Raw genomic sequence first — 26,670 nt, forward strand, 5'->3', positions numbered from 1 at the left:
ACCATACTACAATCGTACAAAAAATTTCTTATAAAATAATTATTAAGCTGTCTTTAAACTTAAAGTTAATTTTTGGAGGATATTATGGGCTGATAATTATTATTATATTTAAGCGACTGGATGTCAGCAAGAACCCATTAGAAGGGGAAAAAGTGGAAGTGGGTTTCACCACAAAACAACAAACCAATTTCCTAGAAAAGTGTAGGGGAAGAAATCGAATAATTTCCTTTAAATTTTTTTCATAAGAAAGGCCCAGTTATGTTACATGTTACGCTAATTGACGGAAGTGTTTTTAGAATTAAACGTTGCAAAGTTTTCGTTTAATTATATCATTTAGTGAAATATTATCAATCTGGTAACAGATGTATAACTTCAACTTGGCCTTATTCTTGTCACTATGCCTTGGCTATATTTGAACAAGCTCGTTTGACAAACCAAACATGCAATATTTAAACCAAATAATACTGCTATGGTTCCATTCCAAGACGATATTACGTAAGCCTGGAATAAACTACAATCTTTTATTTCTAAAAAACTGAAATCAAATTTAAATCAATTTTTAGTTTGGATATCCTGTCTCATATCATGTGTAGATCTTAATGATGGATATGAACATGGTATTATAAATCCATTTAAAAAAAAATTATTGTATTAATGTTAAGTTAAATTTTTACAGCTAATTGCGAAAGGGTACCTATAAAAGGTCCTAGTGGTACTATAAAAAGCCCTGGCTATCCTTATGCTTATCATAATCACACATCATGCAATTGGATTATAAAGAAGAAGCCAGAGGAAATTGTTACTGTTAATTTTATTGATTTGGATATTGAAGAAGATTATTCTTGCGATGAACCCCCTTGTTGTTATCTTAACTGGGTTAAACTTGGTGAAGATAATGAGCAAAGACAGTTTTGTGGTCAAAATAGAACTCTTCCCGAACCTTTGATATTTGAGGGTACGGAAGTTTGGGTGAAATTTCACACAAGTTTAGAGACTAAAGGGGGAAGAGGGTTTCAGTTAACATATTTTGTTGGTAAGATTATTATTGCTTACTTAATTTGATGTTTCTTGAGCTTTGTGTAAAAAGGCATTTCATATGTAGGTGCATGTTCTGGGTCACAGATCAAATGTAACAATGGCATTGGATGTTATCCGATGCATGAAAAATGCAATGGCCAATTGTACTGCGCAGATTTTTCTGATGAACTTAACTGCGGCCGATGTCCTGTCAATCATACCTCCTGCAGTCTAACATCAAACTATTGTTTTAACCCATATATTCAACTTTGCAATAGGTAAAATGCAAATTGAAGCATTCTAGTCTCCTCCTTTTTAATCAATATTTTTATACTTAATTACGTATTGTAGAGTTTTGGATTGTCCAAATGGTATTGATGAATTGAGTTGCGACTCTGCTTGCGAAAATAAGATCATGTGCAATTCGGGAATTGGTTGCTATAGTCTTCGTGAAAGATGTGATGGGGTAAGTTTGGCAAAATAGTATTTTGAAAATACTTTTTTTTTCTGTCAAAGGATAATCCTAAATATGCTAATTTCAATTTTTATTTATTAAGGTACCACAGTGCCAAGATGATAGTGACGAAAAATATTGTAGTACGTAAATATTTTAAATCTTGTTGGGTGGGAAAGCTAATATTAAGTTGTTAATGTTGGATTTATTTCTAATAAACAGATAGTGAGCTATGTAGATCTGAAAGAGGAGGTTTTTTATGCGCAAATGAGCGATGTATTCGTGAAATTTGGAGGTAAACTAGTACTTCAAAAAAGATTAATTTGTAATAATAATTTACATAATATTAATAGCTGTGATAGAACGAATGATTGTGGAGATGGATCTGATGAACGAAATAATTGTAAATCAGTTTGTCGTATAATTTAATTTTTCTCAACAGTTTATTTATGGATTTTTCTTTAGGTTTAAAAAATAGTGTTATAACAGCCGCAGTTATGGGTTCGTTGATATGTGGCCTTTTGCTTGTGGTGGCTATAAGTTGTTCTTGTAAACTTTACGCACTTCGAAATGTGGGAACCACTCCCAGTGCTAGAGAGACGCCTTTATCCCGTTTAGAACGTGAATTCCTATACAGAGAACCTCCTCCCTCGTACGCCGTAGCAGTTGGAGACCCTAGAGCTTATTACCCCGATATTATTAGTAACCCAGGTCCCAGACGGAATTCACACAGGCACAGTAGGAGAAGCCGAAGCCATAGGCAGCGGTCTAGTTTGGGTGTAAACAGACCACCTCCGATTGTGGAAGAGTTGTCTGAAACTTTTAATACCAGCGTAAATATCAATCACGGAGCGATTCTTGATCTTGATAGACATAATAGCAACAGTAGCGGGGAAGATTTCTCCAGAAATTCTGGTAGTTCCTTAAGCACGCCAGAGTCTTTCTCTTCTCCCGTTGTGAAAGAAGTTACAAGTACATTGCCACCATTAAGTAGCAATGAGCAGTCAACCTCGCAAAATATAGAAGAAAGTGGTATGAGCAAAACAGATTCTGAATCTTCACTGTCAGATCCTCAGTCCACGTGCGATCATGTACCGTTACTACCTAATTGACACTAATTACAAAGAGTGCCTTAGATTTTCAATAAGGCTTAAGAAATATTATCGGAAATAGTCATTGAAATAAGAGTTTATTATAGTACTATAATGATATGCACTAATATATAAATATATATATAAATCCTATTTTTTGCTAATTGAGAGATGAGATTGACAGACAACCTATGCATGGCGTGTTTGAGAGTTATTTAGGCAGTTTTTACGTAGTGATTACTATCAGTACATCTATTTATTGCGGAACAAAACTTTTAACCTGTAGATAACTCAAAAATAGATTAATAGTTTAATACTGTTTTTAGAATAGGTACATTTTTTCCGTTCGTGTCCCTGTGCAAAAATGAAATACAAATGTCGTAACCGTTTTTGATTTTTCGGAAATGTATATTTTTAAATATCCAATAGTTACTGTTAAAACTTAAGAATTTATTCACACTTCAACATTTTGGAAAAGTTTAATTTTTTTTAGTTTTAAAACAAAAGCTATCAGTGATACTGACGTATTGAAAGTAATAACTAATAAGACAATAAATATAGATTTTTGACCACATTTTCACTGTAGAATAAGCTGAATTATTTGAATTTTGTTTAAGTTTATTACAATTATTATAGCTCTCTCTGTGTAATGGCATTTATGTATATAGTACTTTTAACAGTGATTCAATTTTGATATAAAGGGGCTTCCAAAGAAAAGTATTAAATGAGAGACCATTGATTCCCCAATTACTGTTAACCAATGCTAGCTAGAAAAAACCACTTGTTTCTTAAGACTATTGTTGATATAGCCCACTAAAATACTTCAACCTCAGACCCCACGTATGTCTCAAATGTAATATTTAAAATCCCTTTTAATAAAAATATTTGTGCCCTTATACTATTTCATCCTCACTTTTAATAACTTGTTTTTAAATTTTTACAAAAATTTTATTTTCAATTTGCCTCCTTGCTTTTCTTAGATTGTATATCTTTTTCATCTTCGTACTTTCTTTTCTTATCACATTTTTCCCCCATACTTCTTTCTAGCCGCACTAACTGTTTGAGAAAGCCATAATTTGGCCTGATATCTCTGTATTTCCTAACAGTTGTTAGTGCTGTTTCCGCATTCATCCCCAGTTTTAACATCAAATACGCAGTGACAATAGCACCTGATCTTGACATTCCCATTAAGCAATGCACAAATACTTTCCCTGAAATTTAATATTAACATTTTAATATTTACCTCAGCAGATTTCCTTTTATACCTTGTTTATCAAGTGCATCTTTGATAAATTTTGCAGCTGGTTCAAAAAATTGTGATATTGGGACATTTGTGGTGTCATTGATATCCAGGCCCATATAAATTATAGGTGTTCCTTGGTAGTAGTGCTCTCCAGTGTTCACTTGGTCAGCGGTTTTTCCAGCAGCTGTGTTTAGAACATGGGTAATGCCTAGTCTTTGTAAATATGTTTTATTCTGAGCAGCACCTCTATTTAAAAAAAAAGAGTGTGATACAGTTAACACTAATTGGCTGTTGATTAACTAAGACATACATACCTGTTTCCAACAAAAATATTTGGATACACCTCATCACAGTCTAAACCAATTTCCAACCTATCCCATCGGTGAACTGGTTTACCTAAAATCTCTTCCAGAAAGGAATGGCCAGCAACTTGTTTGATATCTGGACAGGTTTTACGCAATACTAGATTTAGTTTGTCCAAATCAGGATCATGTCGATGTTCATCATAATCATGACGATGTCTGTGGTGGTGGTGGTGGTGGTGATGATGTCCTTTGTGATGAGACCTATGTTTATCTTTTGATCTGGAATGATGCTTGCTGGACATTCTTTACTCTAAAATTCCTATAAAAATAAGACAATCATATAAACAAAAATTCCTATAAAAATAAGACAATCATATAAACAAAAATTCCTATAAAAATAAGACAATCATATAAACAAATCTCTAGTACCAAGTTATAGTATAAGTAACATCTTAAAATATATTATGTTCACTGATTTTTATAGTAATTACAGTTAGAAAGGGCAAAACTCTCCACTTAAAAACAGGAAAATTACTTTACTTATCAAAATGTATAAGTAGAATTCTTGGGCAGAATACCTTTTTCCACCAATCAATTTAAAGCTATTCTGAGAATTCCGGATTTCTAGTAGAATTCTTAGTATTTTGACTCGGCTTTGAAGCCAGTGATTGACCTTCGGATAAAAATAGCAGACGATAAAAACAAGTTTGTTGTGTGCATCTGCTACCGGTGCCGAAGTTGTCAGCCCAATTTTTAAGTTTATTTAGCTAATATTCAAGGTAATTAACTTTTTAAAGATGGAAGATATAGCGTGTCCGCGTTGCAAGACAACAAAATATAGAAATCCATCATTAAAACTTTTAGTAAATGTCTGTGGACATGCTTTGTGCGAATCATGCGTTGAATTATTGTTTGTCAAAGGGTCCAATGCCTGTACAGTTTGTAATACCCCATTGAGAAGGGGAAATTTTAGGCTACAAATATTCGAAGATGCTACTGTAGAGAAAGAAGTTGATATTCGTCGAAAAGTTTTAAGAGACTTCAATAAAAAGGAAGATGACTTCGCCACACTAAACGAATATAATGACTATTTAGAAGAAATTGAAGTGATTGTTCATAATTTAGTAAATGATATTGATATTGATGGTACCAAACGAAAAATGGAGCAATACAAGAAAGAAAACAAGACTACGATATTAAGGAACAAAGGAAAATTGACGAGGGAAGAAGAGGAACTCGAGGAAATGTTGCTCAGAGAACAAGAAGAGGATGAAACTAGGAAACAGCAATGGCTTGAAGAAGAGAAAGAGGAAGAAATATTCAAGAAAAAATCTAAAGAATCTCTCATTGACAATCTTATGTTTTCTGACATGCCAGCGGATCAGATCTTAGCCAGCCACACTATGACGTTTATTAGAAGAAGAGATGCGACCAAATTGCCTACTGTCAAACCATCTGTGACAAAATTCTCTTCAGGCATAAAGATTGGCCAAAAAGACAATTTCTTGCCAATTCCCAAGATGGTTGAGAATGAATTGTTTTCTTATGAAGAGCCTAAATTAGATCTGTGTGGCCCAGATGCACCATGCTTTGAAGAATTAGTTACTGAAAAATACACTACTCATGTTAGAGCTGCGGGAGATCAAGAAAAAGCTGGAGGTTACGTGGAAAATTTTGCTTGTTACAGAGCTATACAGGATGCTCTATGTGGATTATATTACACAAAAAATTGAGTACAATATTGGATTTTGAGTAGGTTTTTTTGTTCAATTTACGTTTCAAGATAAACTTGTAAATAAAATATACCCTTTTTACACCGATTTTCACAAATTATTTCAAAGCAGTGTCTTTCTTGTTAGTGCTTCTTGGTTAAGCTATTTTAACTATCCTCTTCCTAAATTTGTTGTAAATTCCCGCGGTAAATTTTAAAATATAGACATTTTACCATTGGCGACTGAAACGATTCTAGGTGGCGCTGCGGTGCCGAAGGTTTTGGTTCTGCATCGAAAATTGTTGTGTAGCTTGAGTTAATATGTAACCAAAAGTAAATGAACCTAAGTTATCAGACTGCTATACTCCATCTTGGAGGCGTTTTCCTTATGAAGTAACATTTGGACCTCGAATTTGAAATTTTGCACGCTCCTAGGACGAAAAAAAAATTGTTTTATGAAACCATTTTTTATACATAGAAATAGCTATACCCACCAGAGGTGGGCAAAAAGTTGCGAGCGTTCGGAAAAATGAGCATATAGAGTTTTAAACACGGCTTGCTCAAGTGAGCGAGTACTCAAGGCAAACGAGTTTATTTTCTCTATCTCTAATTGAGAAGCCTCTGGGCGAGCGCCGAATAGTTCGCTCTGGCGTTGATGGCTGACGGCGCGCTGAGGGAGATTCCCCCCTCGACGGGTTAGTTCCCTCACTTTTAAGCGCTCACCGCGCGCTGAGCGAGATCTCCCGATCGTCGGAATAGCCCCCTCACTTTTAAGCGACGCGTTAGTACCCTCAGTAGAAAGCGCTGACGCAGCGTTGAGGGAAAATTACCGAGAGAAGGAATAGTTCGCTCAGATTTGAGCGCTAGCTACGCGCGGATTTTGATCACGGTGAGCGACGGTAAAGTTCGTTTACGCAAATCGCTCACAGCGCGGCGAGCAAAAATTTCAAAAATCAAACATTAAACTATTACTCGGCTATGGGTTTATTATTTACTTTTTTTATTAATAAAATGAAGGGTACTCTAAACGTCGGGAGTTAATGATATCTCCGATTGAATAAAATTCAAAGGTTCTTCCGAATTTATCCAACGATAAACTAGACTGCAAATATTCCGTTTAGTGTTAAAAGAGCTTTATTAAATATTAAAAGCCACAAATTATAACAATAGGCGCTAGTATACATTCTTTTGGTCTTGACAAACTTGGCAGGTGAAATGGGCAACGCGGTACGCGTTTCTTCATTTTTAGGGGATTGTGGCTCGCGCTACTTTAAAGGAAAATATTAGCGCGCTCTCAACTTAAATTAATGATCGGTACCATAAAAACAAGTGGACATTTACTAACCCCTAATCCAACTCATTTGTAAATCTCCAGAATTTAATAGACAGTTTTAGCAACTACCTACAGGGGCGGTGCCAGAAGATTCTTAGGTGTAGGCTAATAATGTTTATCATTTGTGGGCCCCCTGTTCCTCAATATTGGACTTAAAATTAAATTTTGCAAATTCAGGTAATTTATTTATTATTTGATATTAGTGCGGTTTTTAAAATTTTACAGTATTAACTATCATCACATATTTTATTTGAATTTAAAAATCGACTTGATGTGGCCCCATCAGATCGATTTGTGGGCCCCTATTTGAACACAAAAGTAGGCTATAGCTCGGGTTGCCTACCCCTAACGCCGCTCCTGACTACCTACACCGGGATTTTATTCACAGTGAACGACGACAAAGTTCGTTTACGGTAAATCGCGAAGAGCAAACATTTCAAAAATTAAACTTCACATTTGACGGTATGAACAAGTTAATAATAAGATTATTTTTAATGTATATATAAAATATAATACAATATCTTTGCATATAACCATCTTCGATTTGGTCCATTGTTTATGACATCGACAAAAATAACCATATCATCAAATGATCAAGCTAATTGCGAAGATTCACGGTTTTTAAATAATAATTTTTTTCAGAAAAAAAGGGAGGGGTTGGAATTAATATAATGGCCAGCCTGTGCCAATATTAAAACTGTTTTAGTTCCAAATTGAGGTAACTCGATTTACGCGAATTTTCTTTTTTGCCGTTTTTCAAACTTCCTTTACACTAAAAATATAAATATTACAAATAGCGGCCAATGTATAGTTACAAAGTTATCGATTATTTTCCATTTTTAAAAAGCATTACGTTATAATTTTTTTTCCAATTTAAATAATATTTTTTAGATACCTGGTTTTGAAACTAATAGCGTTCTTTTCGTTTTTATTTCACACCGAATTTTAGTAATAATAAAAATGTTTGAATAATTCTAATGTCTAGTTTGTGCGGGTAACAAAAATCAACAGTGAAGAAGCTGTCAAAGATCACCGTCAAGCTCAGCATGTGGGGAGTGGGGAGCCGCTGGCTGCCGGGGAGTATGAACAACGAGGAAGGGGGGTGGCATTACCAAGGTAACCTATTTAAAGTTACTATAGACAGTAGGCTATAATCACTATGCTGTAAACATCTGTGTCGCGCGAAAGCGATCCAAATGTAACGACTGACGATTACGATAAAAATTACATCATTCTTCCGAACTTCAAAAGGGCGTTATTTTATTTCTGGGGGGGGGGGATTTCTATTTGAACTTGTAATAACTTACACACAAATATTTTCTTTACATTTTTCTGTTTTTATTGCTTACGATGTTACACTTTATATACAATATTGGAAGTATTTCAATAATTATTTAAATCTTCGCTCTTGCTTGATGCCTACAAAGATTCTCAAAAAAAATTGTGTGGATCGTGTCATTTTCGCCTAATTTGGTATGCACATGTTTCTTAACAATGAAACGAAACCAAAATTAGTTACAGACATACGCCAAACGAGGAGGCAATGAACACCGCTAATGCCCCACAATGGAACATTTTGAAAAAAAAAGGATCCACCGTGGAACTTCGTATGTCATTAGAAAGTGTTCATCTTGTAAAATACGGAAGCGAACTTAAAGCCTGAAACTGAATAAAAAAACTCAAGCCACAGTCGAAGTACTATAACTCCAAAACTATGGACTCGAAAAAATTAAATTATGAACAGCTAAAGCAAAAAACACGAAAAAATTAAACTAAGGAAGGACCGAAATACGAATCGAAAGACGCAGACTTGAGAAAAGTCGACAAGAAACTGTAACGAAATGAGAAAGGAACCTACTATTTATACTATTATTGTAGAAAGGATTACGAAGCGAGGTTTAAGTATAGGAAACTTCGAAATTGCCCTAGCATTGGCTAAGACCCAAGGGAGGGGCGACTCATTGGCGTCAGTTCGGAATTCTGGCGTTGACCCCCCGTCATATGACGTTAAGAAGTACACGCTATTGTTGAAATTGAAAACTGCGAGAATGAAGAAAATGGGTTCGATGCTAAATAGAAAAAACCCTCCATCGACTGTCCCCCTATTTTAATATTTTTGTCAGGTGCTGTAACGAGTAAGTGGTGCCCTTGCTGTCTGGAATGGGCAGTGTTGAAAAAAAAAAGCCCAAAGTGGGAAAAAAGGTTTGCAGAGCCAAATAGGATTTTATGAATCGGGCCAAGCCGCCAATTCAATGCTTTTGAATTAACTAATATTATTCTAATGTCTGAATATGTCGGCTATAGATTCCAAGGTTCAATAATATCTAATCGGCCCGATTAGTCGCAACTTAGTAAATAGTAACACAGAATAAATAAATATTGTAAATAAATGTAGTAAAAATAGCTAATAATACCATTAGTTAATAATATTGTTACATAAGTATGACACGTCTTATTCTTTATATGCAAAACGTTTACTGATAACTAGCCACAAGAGACACTCTATATAGAGGGCTTCTCGTGTATGACGTGCCCTTTATCAGCATCTCGCTAGGGGCGATTTTTTACCGTGATGACGTCACTCTGTAAATAGCTTTTAGTGAATTATTTCCATTAAATTATGGATTTATGATATTACGTAGTATTTTTATTTTTATTGATTAACGTTTTCATGTTAGTCTATCCGTAGTCCAGAAAAATATACTTTGGAGCTAACGTTCCGTAGACGCGGCCCGAATATACATGGTTTTCTCCGTTTTCCTGTATACTTATTTCGGTTTCAGAAGGGCTAGTTTTGATCTAGTCTATCTATGAAGCTATACGACTCATTTTTAGGGGGAGTTCAGTTTAGCGAAAAGTATATTTATATATGTATATTATAAGTCAAGCCTAAATTAGCGAGTGAATGCCTATTTCGGGGAAATATTTGGTTAGTCATGTCCCGCTGCGACTAAGAGACGTTTCCTATGAGTGGTCAACCTTTGCCTTTTCGTTAAGATGCCGAAAGAGACGCCTTCGTGTCTGGACTCCACCTGCGGGTCCCAAAATTGAAACGATTGGGATAGTTTGGAAAGGGGTTGGGGTTCCCCCCCCCCCCCTCTTTTCAAGCTTCAAGTTGAAAGCCGATCGCTAAAACGTAAATACAGCAACTCAGTTTTACATATAGTTATTATTATTGTTACTAATTATTGATAATTTTTGTTTTTTTATTTCTTAGGACCATTAGACTGTGTGATTCTAAAATGCTGAACTATTGAAACTAAAATATATTCGCTGTTTTAATTGTTCCGTATTTTACAAGATGAACACTTTCTAATGACATACGAAGTTCCACGGTGGATCCTTTTTTTTTTCAAAATGTTCCATTGTGGGGCATTAGCGGTGTTCATTGCCTCCTCGTTTGGCGTATGTCTGTAACTAATTTTGGTTTCGTTTCATTGTTAAGAAACATGTGCAAACCAAATTAGGCGAAAATGACACGATCCACACAATTTTTTTTGAGAATCTTTGTAGGTATCAAGCAAGAGCGAAGATTTAAATAAATATTGAAATACTTCCAATATTGTATATTAAGTGTAACATCGTAAGCAATAAAAACAGAAAAATGTAAAGAAAATATTTGTGTGTAAGTTATTACAAGTTCAAATAGAAATCCCCCCCCCCCCCAGAAATAAAATAACGCCCTTTTGAAGTTCGGAAGAATGATGTAATTTTTATCGTAATCGTCAGTCGTTACATTTGGATCGCTTTCGCGCGACACAGATGTTTACAGCATAGTGATTATAGCCTACTGTCTATAGTAACTTTAAATAGGTTACCTTGGTAATGCCACCCCCCTTCCTCCTTGTTCATACTCCCCGGCAGCCAGCGGCTCCCCACTCCCCACATGCTGAGCTTGACGGTGATCTTTGACAGCTTCTTCACTGTTGATTTTTGTTACCCGCACAAACTAGACATTAGAATTATTCAAACATTTTTATTATTACTAAAATTCGGTGTGAAATAAAAACGAAAAGAACGCTATTAGTTTCAAAACCAGGTATCTAAAAAATATTATTTAAATTGGAAAAAAAATTATAACGTAATGCTTTTTAAAAATGGAAAATAATCGATAACAATGGACAAAATCGAAGATGGTTATATGCAAAGATATTGTATTATATTTTACATATACATTAAAAATAATCTTATTATTAACTTGTTCATACCGTCAAATGTGAAGTTTATTTTTGAAATGTTTGCTCTTCGCGATTTACCGTAAACGAACTCTGTCGTCGTTCACTGTGAATAAAATCCCGGTGTAGGTAGTCAGGAGCGGCGTTAGGGGTAGGCAACCCGAGCTATAGCCTACTTTTGTGTTCAAATAGGGGCCCACAAATCGATCTGACGGGGCCACATCAAGTCGATTTTTAAATTCAAATAAAATATGTGATGATAGTTAATACTGTAAAATTTTAAAAACCGCACTAATATCAAATAATAAATAAATTACCTGAATTTGCAAAATTGAATTATAAGTCCAATATTGAGGAACAGGGGGCCCACAAATGATAAACATTATTAGCCTACACCTAAGAATCTTCTGGCACCGCCCCTGTAGGTAGTTGCTAAAACTGTCTATTAAATTCTGGAGATTTACAAATGAGTTGGATTAGGGGTTAGTAAATGTCCACTTGTTTTTATGGTACCGATCATTAATTTAAGTTGAGAGCGCGCTAATATTTTCCTTTAAAGTAGCGCGAGCCACAATCCCCTAAAAATGAAGAAACGCGTACCGCGTTGCCCATTTCACCTGCCAAGTTTGTCAAGACCAAAAGAATGTATACCAGCGCCTATTGTTATAATTTGTGGCTTTTAATATTTAATAAAGCTCTTTTAACACTAAACGGAATATTTGCAGTCTAGTTTATCGTTGGATAAATTCGGAAGAACCTTTGAATTTTATTCAATCGGAGATATCATTAACTCCCGACGTTTAGAGTACCCTTCATTTTATTAATAAAAAAAGTAAATAATAAACCCATAGCCGAGTAATAGTTTAATGTTTGATTTTTGAAATTTTTGCTCGCCGCGCTGTGAGCGATTTGCGTAAACGAACTTTACCGTCGCTCACCGTGATCAAAATCCACGCGTAGCTAGCGCTCAAATCTGAGCGAACTATTCCTTCTCTCGGTAATTTTCCCTCAACGCTGCGTCAGCGCTTTCTACTGAGGGTACTAACGCGTCGCTTAAAAGTGAGGGGGCTATTCCGACGATCGGGAGATCTCGCTCAGCGCGCGGTGAGCGCTTAAAAGTGAGGGAACTAACCCGTCGAGGGGGGAATCTCCCTCAGCGCGCCGTCAGCCATCAACGCCGGAGCGAACTATTCGGCGCTCGCCCAGAGGCTGCTCAATTTAGCCCTCTCGCTGAACAAGAGCAGCTGGAATTCGAATTTGAAGCGCTCGCTCATTACTGCAGGATTTTCAAAAACGAGTGCTCACTATTTTTGCCCACCTCTGATACCCACAATTCCCAAGTGGAATTTATCGCATCAAAAGACTGGTGTGGAAATTAACTTTTATTTGACTCGATTTTATTATCATTTTCATAAGGAAAACGCCCTCCGATTCTGAGCGCTATTTCGATAACTTAGGTTCATTTACTTTTGATGTAACATAATTACACATAAGTATGTCATAAAAGCACCTTGTTCGCGGGATATGACTTACACTAAACATGGGCCAAATAATGATAAATTATCATTATTTGGCCCATGCACTAAACCACCGTCAATGTGTCAGAAAACAAGTTCGCCAAGAAGGCGATAATATTATTTCGTTGCTCGTGTTACAATTAAACATGGCTGACAAACTTGAGCGGAGCTTGCAAAACGAAATTGAGAGTTATGTGGTTTTAGCTCTAAGCAATGATTTACCTGGTTTTAGAATGGTAGACTCTTGGAGGAAAGAAGGTGTTTCTGGAGGGGATAATACAATACCTCTAGCAGAGGCGGTAAGCACTTAAGCGCGACCATGGAAGAAGTAGACCATGGAAGACTTCTTCCATGGCGCGACCATGAAGGAATAAAAAAGGGGGAGTGACCTTTTTTTCATGGGACAATGAAAAGCCTACATAAGCTATATTCTATATATTTGAGATTTCTAATCATCTACGGGAGAAAGTATTGAAGCTGAAAATACCCAACATGTAAAATTTCCCAAACAACTGAGCTTCGGTCAAAGGATTAGCAACAAATATATAGTCATTGTTAAAGCAGTGCATTTCTTTCACTATAGTGGCGACATCTCCCGTTCAAAGAATATAAAGATTATATTCTTTGTCCCGTTGTCTACATGTAACACTTGGTCTAATGGAATGGCGGGGATTCAAATTTCGTCTAAGAAATAAAATTTAGTTTATACAAAGAAAATAATATAAGAAAGTTAAAGTGTTGGTTGCCCGAAATTTTAGATATAGCTAATTAGTGATTCATTAGAAAGAGCAAACATTTTATAGCAAGTACAGAAAATGTCATCAAAATCGGTTAAGTGGTCTTTGAATTATTATAAAAAAAGAAGTCGAAATGGTGGAAATCGAGTTTATCGGCGAATTTCCAGACTTGTAAAATTCTTCTCGGCACCCATGACGTCAGAAAATTTCTGGATTTTGGGGAGCGAAAAGATCAGTTTCGGACTCAAAATGAGTACACTTAGGATTGGAAACTTGTTTCGACAATGACATCTTTGGAAAGAGAACGTCCAGGGCTTCAAAAGAAGCCCACATTCATTCATTTTCATTGCTATCGATTTTTCGTGCAACCAACACTTTAATTGTATAGTGAGACACTATACAACTTTCTTTGAGCATTTTCATCCGTCCAACTAATTGCGCAGTGTAAAAACGAACAATTATCGCAGCAACCAAAATTCGCTAAACTTCCACTTTCAAAGTGTGAAATTAGTGGGAAGAATAAAAATGCCTAAACAAAATGGTCAACGAAAGTTGTATAGTGTGAATGATACTTTACTAGGTAAAACTTAAAATTGAAACTACTAAACAGATCATATTGTACAGAATAACAATTATACTCATCACAAAATAATACTTCAGAGCCCGGATTTGAACCCGACTTTCCAATAGGCAAAAGCCCGGATGTGTGTTATCAAAGTAAAAGTCACGCTTAACACATGAATCAAATGTTTATTTCATTAAGGGTCAATTCATTTACGAAATTTAAATAGCATAAAACTCGGATCCAAAATTTAAATTAAGGGTCCAATACTCCCTTTAAACTATTAAATTTATATACCATAAGAGTTCTAATCAAATATTTTATTTAAATAAGACAAAAAAATTAAATAAAGCTAAATTTTTATTTAAATAAGACAAAAAAATTAAATAAAGCTAAATTTTTATTTAAATAAGACAAAAAAATTAAATAAAGCTAAATTTTTATTTAAATAAGGCTAAATTTTTATTTAAATAAGGCTACATCCTTATTTAAATAAATCTAAATTTTTATTTAAATAAGCTTAAATTTAGATTTAAATAAGGCTAATTTGGATTTAAAAAACGATAAATTTGGATTTAAATAAGGCTAAATTTTTATTTAAATAAGGCTAAATTTTTATTTAAATAAGGCTAAATTTTTATTTAAATAAGTCTAAATTTAGATTTAAATAAGGCTAAATTTTTATTTAAATAAGGCTAAATTAAAATACTAAATATATCCACCGTAACAACTCTGATGAAATAATTTAATAGACGCTTCAATATAACCTCTATACTTCTCTTCTGTGATCACACGCTTTCATTTCGTCTTACCATAGACTAAAGGCGAACGCACACATAGATTTGACGTAAATTTGGCTGAAGATTGTTGCGCATTCGCGCCATCTTTTAGCAATTGTAACGCGGATCTCGCCGGTCGGGGCGGGGAGCAGCCGCCTACACCACGGGCCTTGCGAACCGGGGACGCCAGAATGGGCAGACGTCCCAAGGAACGCAGGGGCAGACCACCCTGTCGGGAGTAGGGCAGCCAGCCCAAACCACAAGGCAGACGGCCTTAGGAGGACCCTTAAGGCATACCGCCCAAGGATCAAGGGGGCAGGTCACCCACTCCGCGGCAGCATCACCGTCGTCGATTGAGGTGAGGCATACGCCCCCTCAACGGATGTCGAGGACCGTGGCTACTTTTGTGGCACCGATGGACGTTGGCCTGTTGACCTATTTCAGGGCCGTCTGGTGGCCCAAGCAGCAGATGCTTGGGGTAGTGGGACGCCCCACTCCCCATGTCCTCCAGGGGTGTACCGTGGGGAAAGTAGCTCCGAGGGTATCCTTCGGTAGCTGTCTCTATGGTGCTGGGGGCTCCCGTTGCCAAGTCAGTCGAGCCGATTCCCGTCGCTGAGCTTGGCGCCGCCCCCGCCCCTGTCACCCCCACGAGTATCAGGATCCGCCGTCACGGCAACGAGCACTTTCTCACTTGACCTCACACCTGACGCCTATTTGGGTGGGGGGTGTAAAGCCCTAATTTGCATCTGCAAATGCACACTCTAAACTTACTGTTGAAAAAACAGAAAATATGGTTTATAATTTACAGCAAGGTGCAGTTGAAGTGGGTTAACAGCAGTTTGTCGTAAAATTTACAGCTTTCTGCTGTATTTGGAAGAAAACAGTAGCGACTGTAAAAATTCATATTCGTACTGTTTTTAAAATGACAATTATATTAAAATTAACAATATGAAACCGTGGTTGACGTTTTACTTAAAAATGCGTAAATTTTACCACACGTTTGAAAACAACCACGTTTAGCACCCCCTTAAATATTACTCTTTAACTTTCCTCACCACGAGATGGCAATAGCGCATGGGTAGACATGGTATGAATTTCCCTTTTTTTGGTAACGAACGGCCACGCCGGCCGCCGCGTTAACCTATGAAACCTTTTTGTACTTTATACTTTACTTATTTAACCGTAATAAACAGTTATCACTTTAAATACGCCTAATAATTTGATTAAGGAGAACTAGACCACGACGCCGAATTTCTGACACAAACATCTCAGAAGTTGGATACAGGAACATTACGATTGAAAACGATTTAGATAGACAAAAAAGGGGTTTCTCCACGAGGGCGAAGTTTGAGCGTTTTTTTTTTGTATACGCCACGATCAACGCATACGACGGGATCCTATCAAGAATCAACCGGTCTAACTGCAAAGAAGACTTTAATGAAATTAACGTTAAAATTTCATGAACAACGATGGACTTAGACGTAGCCAGATAATTCAACAAAGGAAGGACGATATTCCGACGACGTTAAATTCTACCATGCAACCACGAAAGGACGCTAAGCCTTTGACATAAGACTACGCAACAATACCACGTGAGACTGAGAATTGTGTTCAACCGAATAACAGTTTAAAGATAACGAATTTACGACCACAAATTATCCCTGGACCGATAAACGAAACCAGGGTTGGAAAAAAACCGGCTTTTTTTTGAAAAAATCCAGACCAGTGGTTTTAATTGGCTATAACCGGTTTTTATCAGTTATAACCGGCTAAAATATAACCAGTACCTTTTACTTATTTAAGTAGAAATTGTCTGCAGTTATTGTCGTAAATAAGAAACTAAACAAACAAAGCGAAATAACTATATATATTTTATTATTATTCAAGGAAGAAAGGGCTGATTGAGTCTGAGAAGACCGCGAGCCCGGCGAAACACCATCTGATTAATCAGGGCGAGATATGTGTAACGGCCACGCGAACGGGGGGATACGTGGGGACACCCGTGGCGGAAGTATTCCGACCACCCGTTGGGGAATTGGTAGTCGTCCTCACACGACCATCCACAAACTCTGCCTCCCGGACGCCTGGGATTACAGGAGTGAGCCACTACTCCCGGCGAAATAACTATATAAAATAACTGAATTCTTTTGATTTCCTCGGGAAATTCCCCCCAGTTTTTGTGTATGACGCACCGACAGAAGCGAGGCAGCGAACTTTCGAACTTTAAACCGACCAAAAAACTGGCCAAAGTAAACTGGTTTCTAAATATGAAACAAAAAATAAACTAAATTTCTAAATAAAAACTATTAATTTACTAAAATATTTATATTGTAATTTTTTTTAAAAAGCCAATAAAATCCGGATTTTTTTCAAGTGGCTATAACCGGTTTTAACCAGGTGGCTATAACCGGTATGGCTGGTTCTATGCTAACCCTGAACGAAACCACACGCGAAATGTCGAACGACGGTAACGACTCGCACGACGTACGGTACGGGGAAAACGGAAATAACGCCGACAACGCGAACGGGGTACCGGTAGGCGTAATGCCGATGGACTTTTTCGAGCGCGCTATTCAAGCGGCAGTCACGACCGCGGTACAGCAAGCGGTTCCAGCAGTACAAATGGTGAATAACGATCAACGGCAGAGAGATGACCAACGACGAAGAGATACATCTCCAAGGCAGCGTCATTTTGGCGACGCAGGCAAAGCACTTCCCGATTTCGATCCAGTCATAGAGAAATAATATTATTTCTCTATGATCCAGTCAAGGCTTCCCACCAAACCGCAGACATGTGGCTAAGAAAGGTAGACGAAACCGCTCATGCTTTCAGTTGGGACAAACGAACGACTATATTCTACGCATTACCGAAGTTGCAAGGAATAGCTAAGACGTGGTACGAGGGACTTGAATCGATAGACTATTCCTGGGCGGAATGGAAGAAAATGATTAGGGACTGGTTTCTGGCGCAGCGAAGTGTGCAGGGGCTACACCGCGAAATGGAAAGGCGCATCCGCGAACCGAACATGAAATTAGAAACCTACTACCACGACAAGGTCGCAAAAGCCAGACGCTGTGGCCTTTCGGATGAAGACATCACTGGATTACACGATGACCAACTTATTAGCTCTTTGAGCTCGAAAATTTTTGATACGCCTCAAGAACTACTAAGGTGTGTGATGAGGATGGAAGACCGTATGACTTCATGTCAATCCACGAAGGCGAGGACGAGGAATAATTTCTCCAACGACCGCTCACGAACGGACACGTAAGCACCGACGATAAACGTAACGTTCCCAACGACTCGGGGAAAACACGTAAGCCACTGAGAAACGAAAAGGGTGAACAGTTATGTTTCAAATGCGATAGTTACGGACATGTCTCGAAGGACTGTCCGAAACCCCAGAAGAGACCACGGTGTACGAAATGTCAACGCAGTGGGCACGAAGCCAAGGACTGCAAAAACACCTCCCAGCAGAGGCCACCGAATCTGGCAAGCGCAACGACGAACGCCACGACCAGAAATCACAATGTACTTCACGTCGAGGACAATACGAAAACCACAGGCCCGAATGCCAAGTATTTCAAAGAAGCAACGATCAATGGCTTACCTATCAAATCCTACGTAGACATGGGAAGTCGATGCGTCACACTTCAGGAGAGCGGAGCAAGGACGTTGAACCTAACACACGCACCAGTTCCCCCGGGAATAATGATCAGCGGATACGGATCTGGAAGCGCACGCCCCACTGGACGACTGGAAGTCAAAGTTAAGGTGGATCAGGCAGAGGCGTTGGTAGACATCTACGTAGTTCCCGACCGCGTCCAGACAATTCCTCTCTTAATTGGCCAACCATTAACCACCATTCGCTCCCACCGGACTCATGCAGCCACTGCCGTGCCCAGATTCACCGTTTTTACGGGTCGGTATGGATTTCCTGGGCCCCTTTTCACGCTGCCAACAAGGGAATACCTTCTGTCAAGAGTCAACGCGAACAACGCCATTTGAGCTGCTATACAACCGCACCGCACTTCGCCCCATTAACCGCACTCTCCCCACTATTACGCCGGCCCAATTCAACTCCGAAAATGTCCCCACCCGCCGGGAGACTGCCAAACTGCACATCAACAACGCCGGACAAGACTCTACAACGAGACCCACCCGGACTGCTCCTTCAACGCTGGAGACTTCGTCTATCTTCATCGACACACCAGCCGACGCGGCAGAGCCGAGAAACTACTTCACCGATTCCATGGCCCTTACGAAGTTCAACGTCAGACCGGAAAAGTAACCTACGAGCTCGCTACTGTTTCCGGCAGAGGACGTCCCAGGAAGGAAGTCGTTCACGTTTCTCGCCTGAAGCCTGCACACCAGAGGGATGTTCAATTACTTGCGACCGAGACGGCCTCTTACGACGGAGGGACCCATGTAACGGACACCTGGGAAACGCCAGCAGCCCAGAGGGGAATCCCGGGGACGATCGCCCGGGCCCCGGGGAAAACACAGCGAACCGGCCTGGAAGTCCCGGGGCAGACTATCTCCCCCCACTCGGACTCCCCCCGCTCGCTTCCGCGGAGTGGGGCATAAAAGCCCCTGTCGCCAGCCCATCATGGAGAGAAGCAGAGTGGGACTCGAGCGACCACTACAACCGACCACGATGTAGCCAGCCCCGACCAGAACTTCCGCCGCCAGTCCAGGAACCACATCCGCCGCCTGTCCAGCTATCAACTCCGCCGCCCGCTCGAGAGTCTTCGACCGCAGTGACCCGCCGCTACGATCTCCGACCACGCCGTACCCGGGTCTTTTACAATTCTTGTATACTTAAGAACCAATAAAGTCTTCAAACCCAAATACACCGTATTAAGGAGAACTAGACCACGACGCCGAATTTCTGACGCTAACACGTTGCTGTTTTTTCTGTTATAAACGGCAAGCGCTAGTATATAAAACAACTAATTATTATTTAGTTGTCAAAACATTTTTTAAAATCGCACAAGTTTCATTTTTGTTTTAAATATAATAATATCCGATAAAAAATTTTGTATATACTCTTTTGTATAAGTAGCATCCCACCCAAAATACTATATTAATTACAACCCTTGTTCATCGTGTGCTTAATCATTTGAAACCAAGTTAATAGTTTACTTTCCTAAACTACAAAGGCTCGAGCTAAACATGATCAACTAGAGCTGTAGTCATTTTTAATATTTTCGATTAAATTTTTCTATTTGATATAATAATTTTAATAATTGATAAAAAATTTATATAGTTCTATCATGAATTGATTAATAAAATAATTGAAAATTTTGAATTAAACCAATGTGATAATGGTTTGATCCGTAAAATTTTTTATGAAATTTTAAGGTTGTGAATAGGTTCTGTACTAAATACGTTTGATAACTAAAACTACGGCAAACACTGGATTTTTACAAACATTGGATTTTACTGTAAAAACTGCATGCATTAAATACGTCTGGAATGAAGGTTAAATAAACAGAAATACTCTGTAAATATAACTTAATCTTGCTGTATGTTTAAACAGCAGAGTAGTGTTCGGAATTGTTTATTCATTATCCATAAATTTTCCGATTTATTTAAAAAACGTTGGTAAAAAGAATATCATTTTAACTTATTGAATTATTTGAATAAAAGTGGTATTTATTTAATTAATTGTTTGTTTTATTTAAATAATAGGCTTATTCACTTTCGATTATTTAAAAATTTTACAATTTTTATTCAACTATTGGTTAATTAAATAAATATTATTTAAATATAGCCGAGCTTATTGTAATCATGGATAAAAATTAATCGACTGCCGAGCACTACAGCAGAGTGTTCAGTAAATTTAACAGGAAGCATGACTATAAAAACAAGATGTCACGGACATTTAAGTACACACAATCCCACTGATGTATTAACTTTATTTTAAATATTAAATTTAAATTTGAACAAATTTCCAATCATCTTGAATATGAACTTAATATACCCAAGAGGAAGGTTATCGGAAAAGAATTATTCGAGTTACCTGGTTTTGAAAATAAGGTGGCGAAACGCGAACACTTTAATTTAAATTAATTTTTATAAAAACCAATTTTTTCGAGTTACCTGGATTTGGAAATAAGGTAGCGAACAAGTTTTTCGAGTTACCTGGATTTGGAAATAAGGTAGCGAACAAGTTTTTCGAGTTACCTGGTTTTGGAAATAAGGTGGCGAAACGCGAACACGTTCATTTAAATTAATTTTTATAAAAACCAAGTTTTTTGAGTTACCTAGTTTTGGAAATAAGGTAGCGAAACGCGAACAAGTTAGATGGCACCTGTATCAATTGGCACGAAATTCAAATATGACAATAGTGCGTACGCGGTTGGTGGAGTACATTTAAATTAAAAATCGACCAAAAACACTAAAGTGGGCAAATGCCCCACTTCTCGGACTCCGATCCCAAAAATCCCGTCGAGGCTATAATAGTGCCTACCGATTGAGATATCAATCGCCTTTGTACCACTAACGTACCGCAAGCAATCGTGTGTACGGCAGCTGGTCAAAAAATATTTAGTGGCACACTTATTCTTAACTTCTGGGCATAACAAATATTTAGGGTCACACTTATTTTTTACCCGCCTGTTCATACGTTATTCTTATTTCAGGCAGGCTTTCAATGGAATGCGAATATAGCTTCAGCGCATAAAGAATTCTGGTAAGAATGGCTAATTAACTCACTTAAAATTAACTTTTTGCAACGCGACTGCAACCTAAGCTGGAAAGGGCCTAGAAGTAACAAAACTTGTGGTTTTTGATCAAATCTTACTTACCTTCTTCCTGCCGTACGACGTGCGTAAAAAAGGGCGTTAAACGTGCGTAAAACGTTGAGTGTTAAGCCTGGTTCACACGATGCGATTTTGTCGTCAAAGATCGCGTCGTATAAAGGGGTTTTATGAAGTCGCATGCGACGTCGACCAAAAATAGGTTGGAACCTATTTTATCGCGCGCGACGGGCAGCTTTGGTAGTATTAAAAGGGGGAGTAAACGGGAGACATTCCTTTCGAAAATTTCTAAGTTTCTTCCACGTTACGAAATTCTATTTTAGCATACGGACCGGTGGCATTTGCCTCTTCTTTCGACGGGTTTATGCTAGCATAAACATAAAATGTCCAAAATAAATGGTCAAAATGGGAATTTATATTTCATATCATTTGGGAGCATGTTTCTACTATAAGCAAATGGTTGAATGATGCGATGGATTCTCTATTTGGAGGCTACGACTTGTTTCATTTATGGTCATTGGTTTCTTCTTTGTTGTCGTCGCGTTGTGTGAACGAAATTCTGGTGCGACCGCGTTCTGAATGGCGTACGACAAAGAGTCGCGTACGATAAAATCGCATCGTGTGAGCCAAGCTTAACACTTATTGTTACTTAACGGAATACGTTGAAAGCTCGGCGCGAACGGCCTTGAAAAATGCGAGAGGGAAACTGGTGTTCAGAACTCTATAAACACGCGGATTTACAATGTCGGAAGTTGCGGGGGTCCGTATACGCTGTCCAAAAAACCTCACTTAGAATTAAAATTAAGCAACGTAATTGCAAGTCTAGGTTATATGGAAACCACAGCTATTCAAAAATATAACTCTAATGAAAATCGGACTTAAATTAAGGAACGTTATGTTTCCCCTTCCATAAAAACTTGTCTAGGTTAACGGTAATAGTTAGTGTAGGGAGCTGTTGGCTCGATCTCGTGGCATGCAGGGCTTGCCACCACCCTCCTACGCATTGTAACCCGGCCACCTGAATTAAGGGCTTCAAAAGTCGCATGATGACTTAGGCCTAAGGTGGTGCCTTGGGTATTAGCCTAGCTGATTATTACTCTTAGGCGAAAATATTAAACCGCGAAAATTGGGGTCCCGTAAATGAACGTGTTAACTATACTTAAATTAAATATTTTCTGATATAACTGAAGTTGTAGATCCGCTGAATCCTAACCTAACCAAAAATATATTTTTAACGTTATCGGACTTAATTTTAAATAAAATATCTACCACACAAAGCGAAAACACCAAAAATAGTAAATTGGGCATTTGCCCAACTTCTCGGGCTCCGATCCCAAAACTACGAAACTCCCGTCGAGGCTATAATAGTGCCTATCGATTGAGATATCAATCGCCTTTGTACCACTAACGTACCGCGAGCAATCGTGTGTACGGCAGCGGCGGCGGCGGCTACACAGTAGATGATCGTAATACACACAAATCCCTAAGGATTGTGTGTAAAAAACAGTCAGAGCTGGTTGTGAAATTAAGAGTATTCTGCTGGCATCTATGCTGACCGCAGCTTACTGTAAAATTTGCAATAATATTTTTCTGTGTGTGTAGGCTTTGTCCCAAACAGTCTTACCCTTTACTTCAGAGAATTCTCTCGTTGTTTTGGGCCAACCAAGGATCCTATATGTTAGAAGGATATGAGGCGAGGGACGAAAAATGGCAGCGCCGTCGGTGGGTCATGAGCGATAGAGAATACGTCTTTAGATTCCGTCAAGGACAAAACATGGAGCATGGATTAAACACTAAAGGATGTTCCACGGGCTAGCTTCCTAAGGCAAAGTCCTCGTTAGCTAGGTGTTATTTTTTGTTTTTCTTATATCCAGGGGCACCGGATACGAGTTTGTAGCGCCATCTGTTATTTTTTGAAACTTTTATACCGTGATTTTTAGAATTCGTCTGCTATTTTTTCGATACAATTATTTATTTAAAAGCACGTGGGTTTGTTTGCCCCTGGATAGAGCTTAGAGAAAACTAAATTTCCGGTTTTTCGGACTCGCGCCGCTAGGTGGCGACGTGACAAGGCATTTGTGTGTTTTTTCGCCCGTGGTACATCCTTTAGTGTTTAATCCATGCAAGGAGGTAGCACCGCCAAAATTTGTCCTTGGGGGAATAGAAACAAGACGTCCCACGTTTAGAGGCTCTCTTAATATCGACGGCGCTTCCGGCGTTTTGAAAACACGGGCTGGCCGGAGGGCTACCTATCCTTCTAACATATACGATCCTTGGGCCAACGCTGCTGGGGAAGGTAGGGATGATTCATCCTCGCTCGCGTCGCCACCTTCGGAATTCTTCGAAAGTGGCGACCTCTGACCCGAAAGGTTAAAAGCGGGGTAAAGTTACCGGTGACGCTTACTATTGCACCACAGTGAGTCCGCAAAGATTTCTTGGCGGGCTTTCTTCTCCAGCCAATTAGGTTGGAGACCGGTAGCGTCATCCGAGGGACCCGCTATATAAGGGACGTCGGGACTTTGGACTCACTCTCGATGGACCTCCGGTGGTGTGGTTTCAATCTTACCGGTACACCGGGCTATAAATCTGATGCATGTCACTCTCTTGGTTACTAACCAGTCGAATCTTTTATATAGGGTGTATTCTCGTGACGTCATCATCGCTGTAATGGGAGGCTAGTGTCATCCCCCTTTCACCCATAACTATCAACCTTTATTTATTTATTTATTTATTTATTTATTTCACTAATAGGAACTTGGCCTACCAAGCCGGAACGGCTTTTGCGCAGGCAACGAATATACAAAGTACAAAAAAGAAATAATATTAATAATAATACAAAAAAAAGAACAGCTCAGTGTAAGAATTACGGGGTGACAGTTAAGTGGTCAGTTACAGAGGAGCGGAATTTATGATAGTCCTTCATTAAAACAAAAGACTGCGGAAGTTTATTCCAATCGTTTATAACAGAATGGGGAAAAGAATCGAGTCTCTCTGCCGTGTTGGCACGTGGTTTGCTGAGCTTAAGGGTGTGGCCCTAGTTCGGTTCCCCGAGTCTAGGGCCAAGTAGTCGGAGTAAGCGCAGGTTATTGAGTTTATGGCACATCATTACTGGTTCCATTTTTAGGGCTTTTGGCCGGGCGGTAGGGGGTTGTACTGAAAATTTGGAAGCAAGTTTTGTAAACTGCTTCTGAGCTTTTTCGAGTTCCTGTTGGTCTGTCTTCACGTGTGGGGTAATTGTTGAGCAGTAGTCAAAAATAGGAAGGATCAGAGAGTTGTAAAGCGATTTGACCAACAGAGGCGACCGGAAGTAGAGGTTTCTCCGCACTAGACCAGTTACCGCGCGAACTCGTTTGGCAACCGTGTTGGTGTGGCTAGAGAACTTCAAGGAGGGGACAATTTGTACACCCAGATCTCGCTCCGAGAGAGTAGTTTTGAGGGGCGTACCGTTTAAAGTGTAAACCAAATTGTGGTTTTTGTGGCCCAGGTGGAGGACAGAGCACTTTGATTTATTAAAGGATAGACGGCGCGATTTGGCCCAGTGTGCAGCCCTATCCACATGAAATTGAAGATCATGACAATCGGAGAGAGTTTGTAGACGGTGAAAGAGCTTAGAGTCGTCGGCAAAGAGGAGTATAAGCGCAACGAGTACAGCGTCGGGCAAAGAATTGATGAGAACATTGAAGAGAAGGGGTCCTAGAACAGAACCCTGGGGAACGCCCCTACCAATATCACCCCAGCCGGACGCCACGCCATTGAGCACCACTCTTTGCCTCCTACCACGCAAATAGTCCTCAATCCAGGCGAGAGCATCGCCAACAATGCCCGCAGCTTTTAGTGAATCAAGGAGACAGGAGTGGGGTATCAAGTCAAACGCCTTGGCCAAATCTAGGTAAATTACATCTACACTATACCCCTCATCCAGCCACTGGGACCACAAATTCGTTGCTTCTAGTAGGTTAGTCAGACAGGATCGCCTGGCGAGAAAACCGTGCTGGTAACGGGATAAAAAGTTGGTGGCGGTTAGGTGGACTATAGACCAATTGTTCACTCAATTTGGGGGTTTGGTTAAGGTTAATTATTGGGCGGTATTTGGTGCGGTCAGCTCGGGAGCCCGATTTGGGGACTGGGGTTATGTTGGCCTCTTTCCAGAACAAGGGAAGTTGACATTCAGAGAAGGAGCGGTAAATGATCAAGTATGTGGGAAAAATAGAGCAATAGAAAGGGATTTTAACAGAAACGGGTGAACACCATCAGGGCCCGGGGATTTTGAAATATTTAATTTAGATAGAAGCCCTTTAACGGTTGTAGGATTACATGTGAAACCCGTCAAGCTAGCCTGAGGCAGTGGCGGACTGGCCATAGAGTGAACCTGCTCGATGGCAGGTGGGCCCCACGGACCGTTCATGAAGTGGGCCCCTCAAACATGATAGCGTTATAGTTGTTAAAGCTGGGACCCTTTGTCTTCTGGCAGCCCAAAATATTAGACCCAGTCCGCCACTGGCCTGAGGAGTGGGCCTGGAGGAAGATATAGGGATTGAGAGAGGAGGCGATGGTGGCGGGGAAGCGACCGGTGTTTGTAGGGTGACTGTACTTGTAAAGTAATCTTTCAATAGGGAAGCGGCTTCTGCAGTGGTGTCAGTGTATGTTCCGTCATGTTTCATTAGCTCGGTAATACCTACTCTAGTGGAGTGAAATCTATTAACATGAGACCAAAAGGCTTTAGGGTTGTCAGTGATATTTTTGGCCAAGTTATTTTCAAATTTCCACCTCTGGTTACGACAGTGGGAAGTGTGGGCATTGCGCGCTTTTCGATACCGTTCGTACGCCGATGCCAGAGTTGTCTGGGAAACAGATCGCTTTTTTTGTGGTTATCAGGAAGTGAGACCACGCATTGTTTTTAAAAGAGCGACTGCGAATCGTTCGTAAATTTAGTTTCGGCGGTTTCAGGGGTTTTCGCGTGGGAACAAATAGATCAATACCC

The 26,670-nt window shown here is 39.1% G+C and overlaps 3 protein-coding genes across 7 annotated transcripts; 2 read left to right on the forward strand and 1 right to left on the reverse strand.

Moving 5' to 3' along the window:
• Nucleotides 1-139: 139 nt before the first annotated feature.
• On the forward strand, nt 140-3,460 carry LOC149926609 (low-density lipoprotein receptor-related protein 12-like). The gene is made up of 9 exons (XM_090159561.1): nt 140-495; nt 564-617; nt 677-1,033; nt 1,103-1,295; nt 1,369-1,483; nt 1,575-1,614; nt 1,694-1,766; nt 1,825-1,874; nt 1,937-3,460. The coding sequence occupies exons 1-9, from the start codon at nt 441-443 to the stop codon at nt 2,581-2,583; spliced, it is 1,584 nt and encodes a 527-aa protein (XP_090015687.1). The 5' UTR covers nt 140-440; the 3' UTR covers nt 2,584-3,460.
• On the reverse strand, nt 3,119-4,775 carry LOC149926610 (dual specificity protein phosphatase 3-like). 5 transcript variants are annotated; one of them, XM_090159566.1, is made up of 4 exons: nt 4,689-4,775; nt 4,120-4,429; nt 3,828-4,051; nt 3,119-3,773 (listed from the first exon to the last, which is right to left on the reverse strand). In XM_090159566.1, the coding sequence occupies exons 2-4, from the start codon at nt 4,410-4,412 to the stop codon at nt 3,517-3,519; spliced, it is 774 nt and encodes a 257-aa protein (XP_090015692.1). In that variant the 5' UTR covers nt 4,413-4,429; nt 4,689-4,775; the 3' UTR covers nt 3,119-3,516. The 5 variants fall into 5 exon arrangements, with proteins under 5 accessions (XP_090015692.1, XP_090015690.1, XP_090015691.1 ...); XM_090159564.1 differs by having other exon boundaries at nt 4,583-4,717; XM_090159565.1 differs by having other exon boundaries at nt 4,646-4,711.
• A 41-nt stretch (nt 4,776-4,816) lies between these two features.
• On the forward strand, nt 4,817-5,910 carry Mat1 (CDK-activating kinase assembly factor). The gene has a single exon (XM_090158385.1). The coding sequence runs from the start codon at nt 4,908-4,910 to the stop codon at nt 5,841-5,843; it is 936 nt and encodes a 311-aa protein (XP_090014511.1). The 5' UTR covers nt 4,817-4,907; the 3' UTR covers nt 5,844-5,910.
• The last annotated feature ends 20,760 nt before the right edge of the window (nt 5,911-26,670 follow it).

Source organism: Leiobunum rupestre, chromosome 9, assembly GCF_980474605.1.
Source record: "Leiobunum rupestre chromosome 9, qqLeiRupe1.1.hap1, whole genome shotgun sequence".
Lineage (NCBI taxonomy): Eukaryota > Metazoa > Arthropoda > Arachnida > Opiliones > Sclerosomatidae > Leiobunum > Leiobunum rupestre.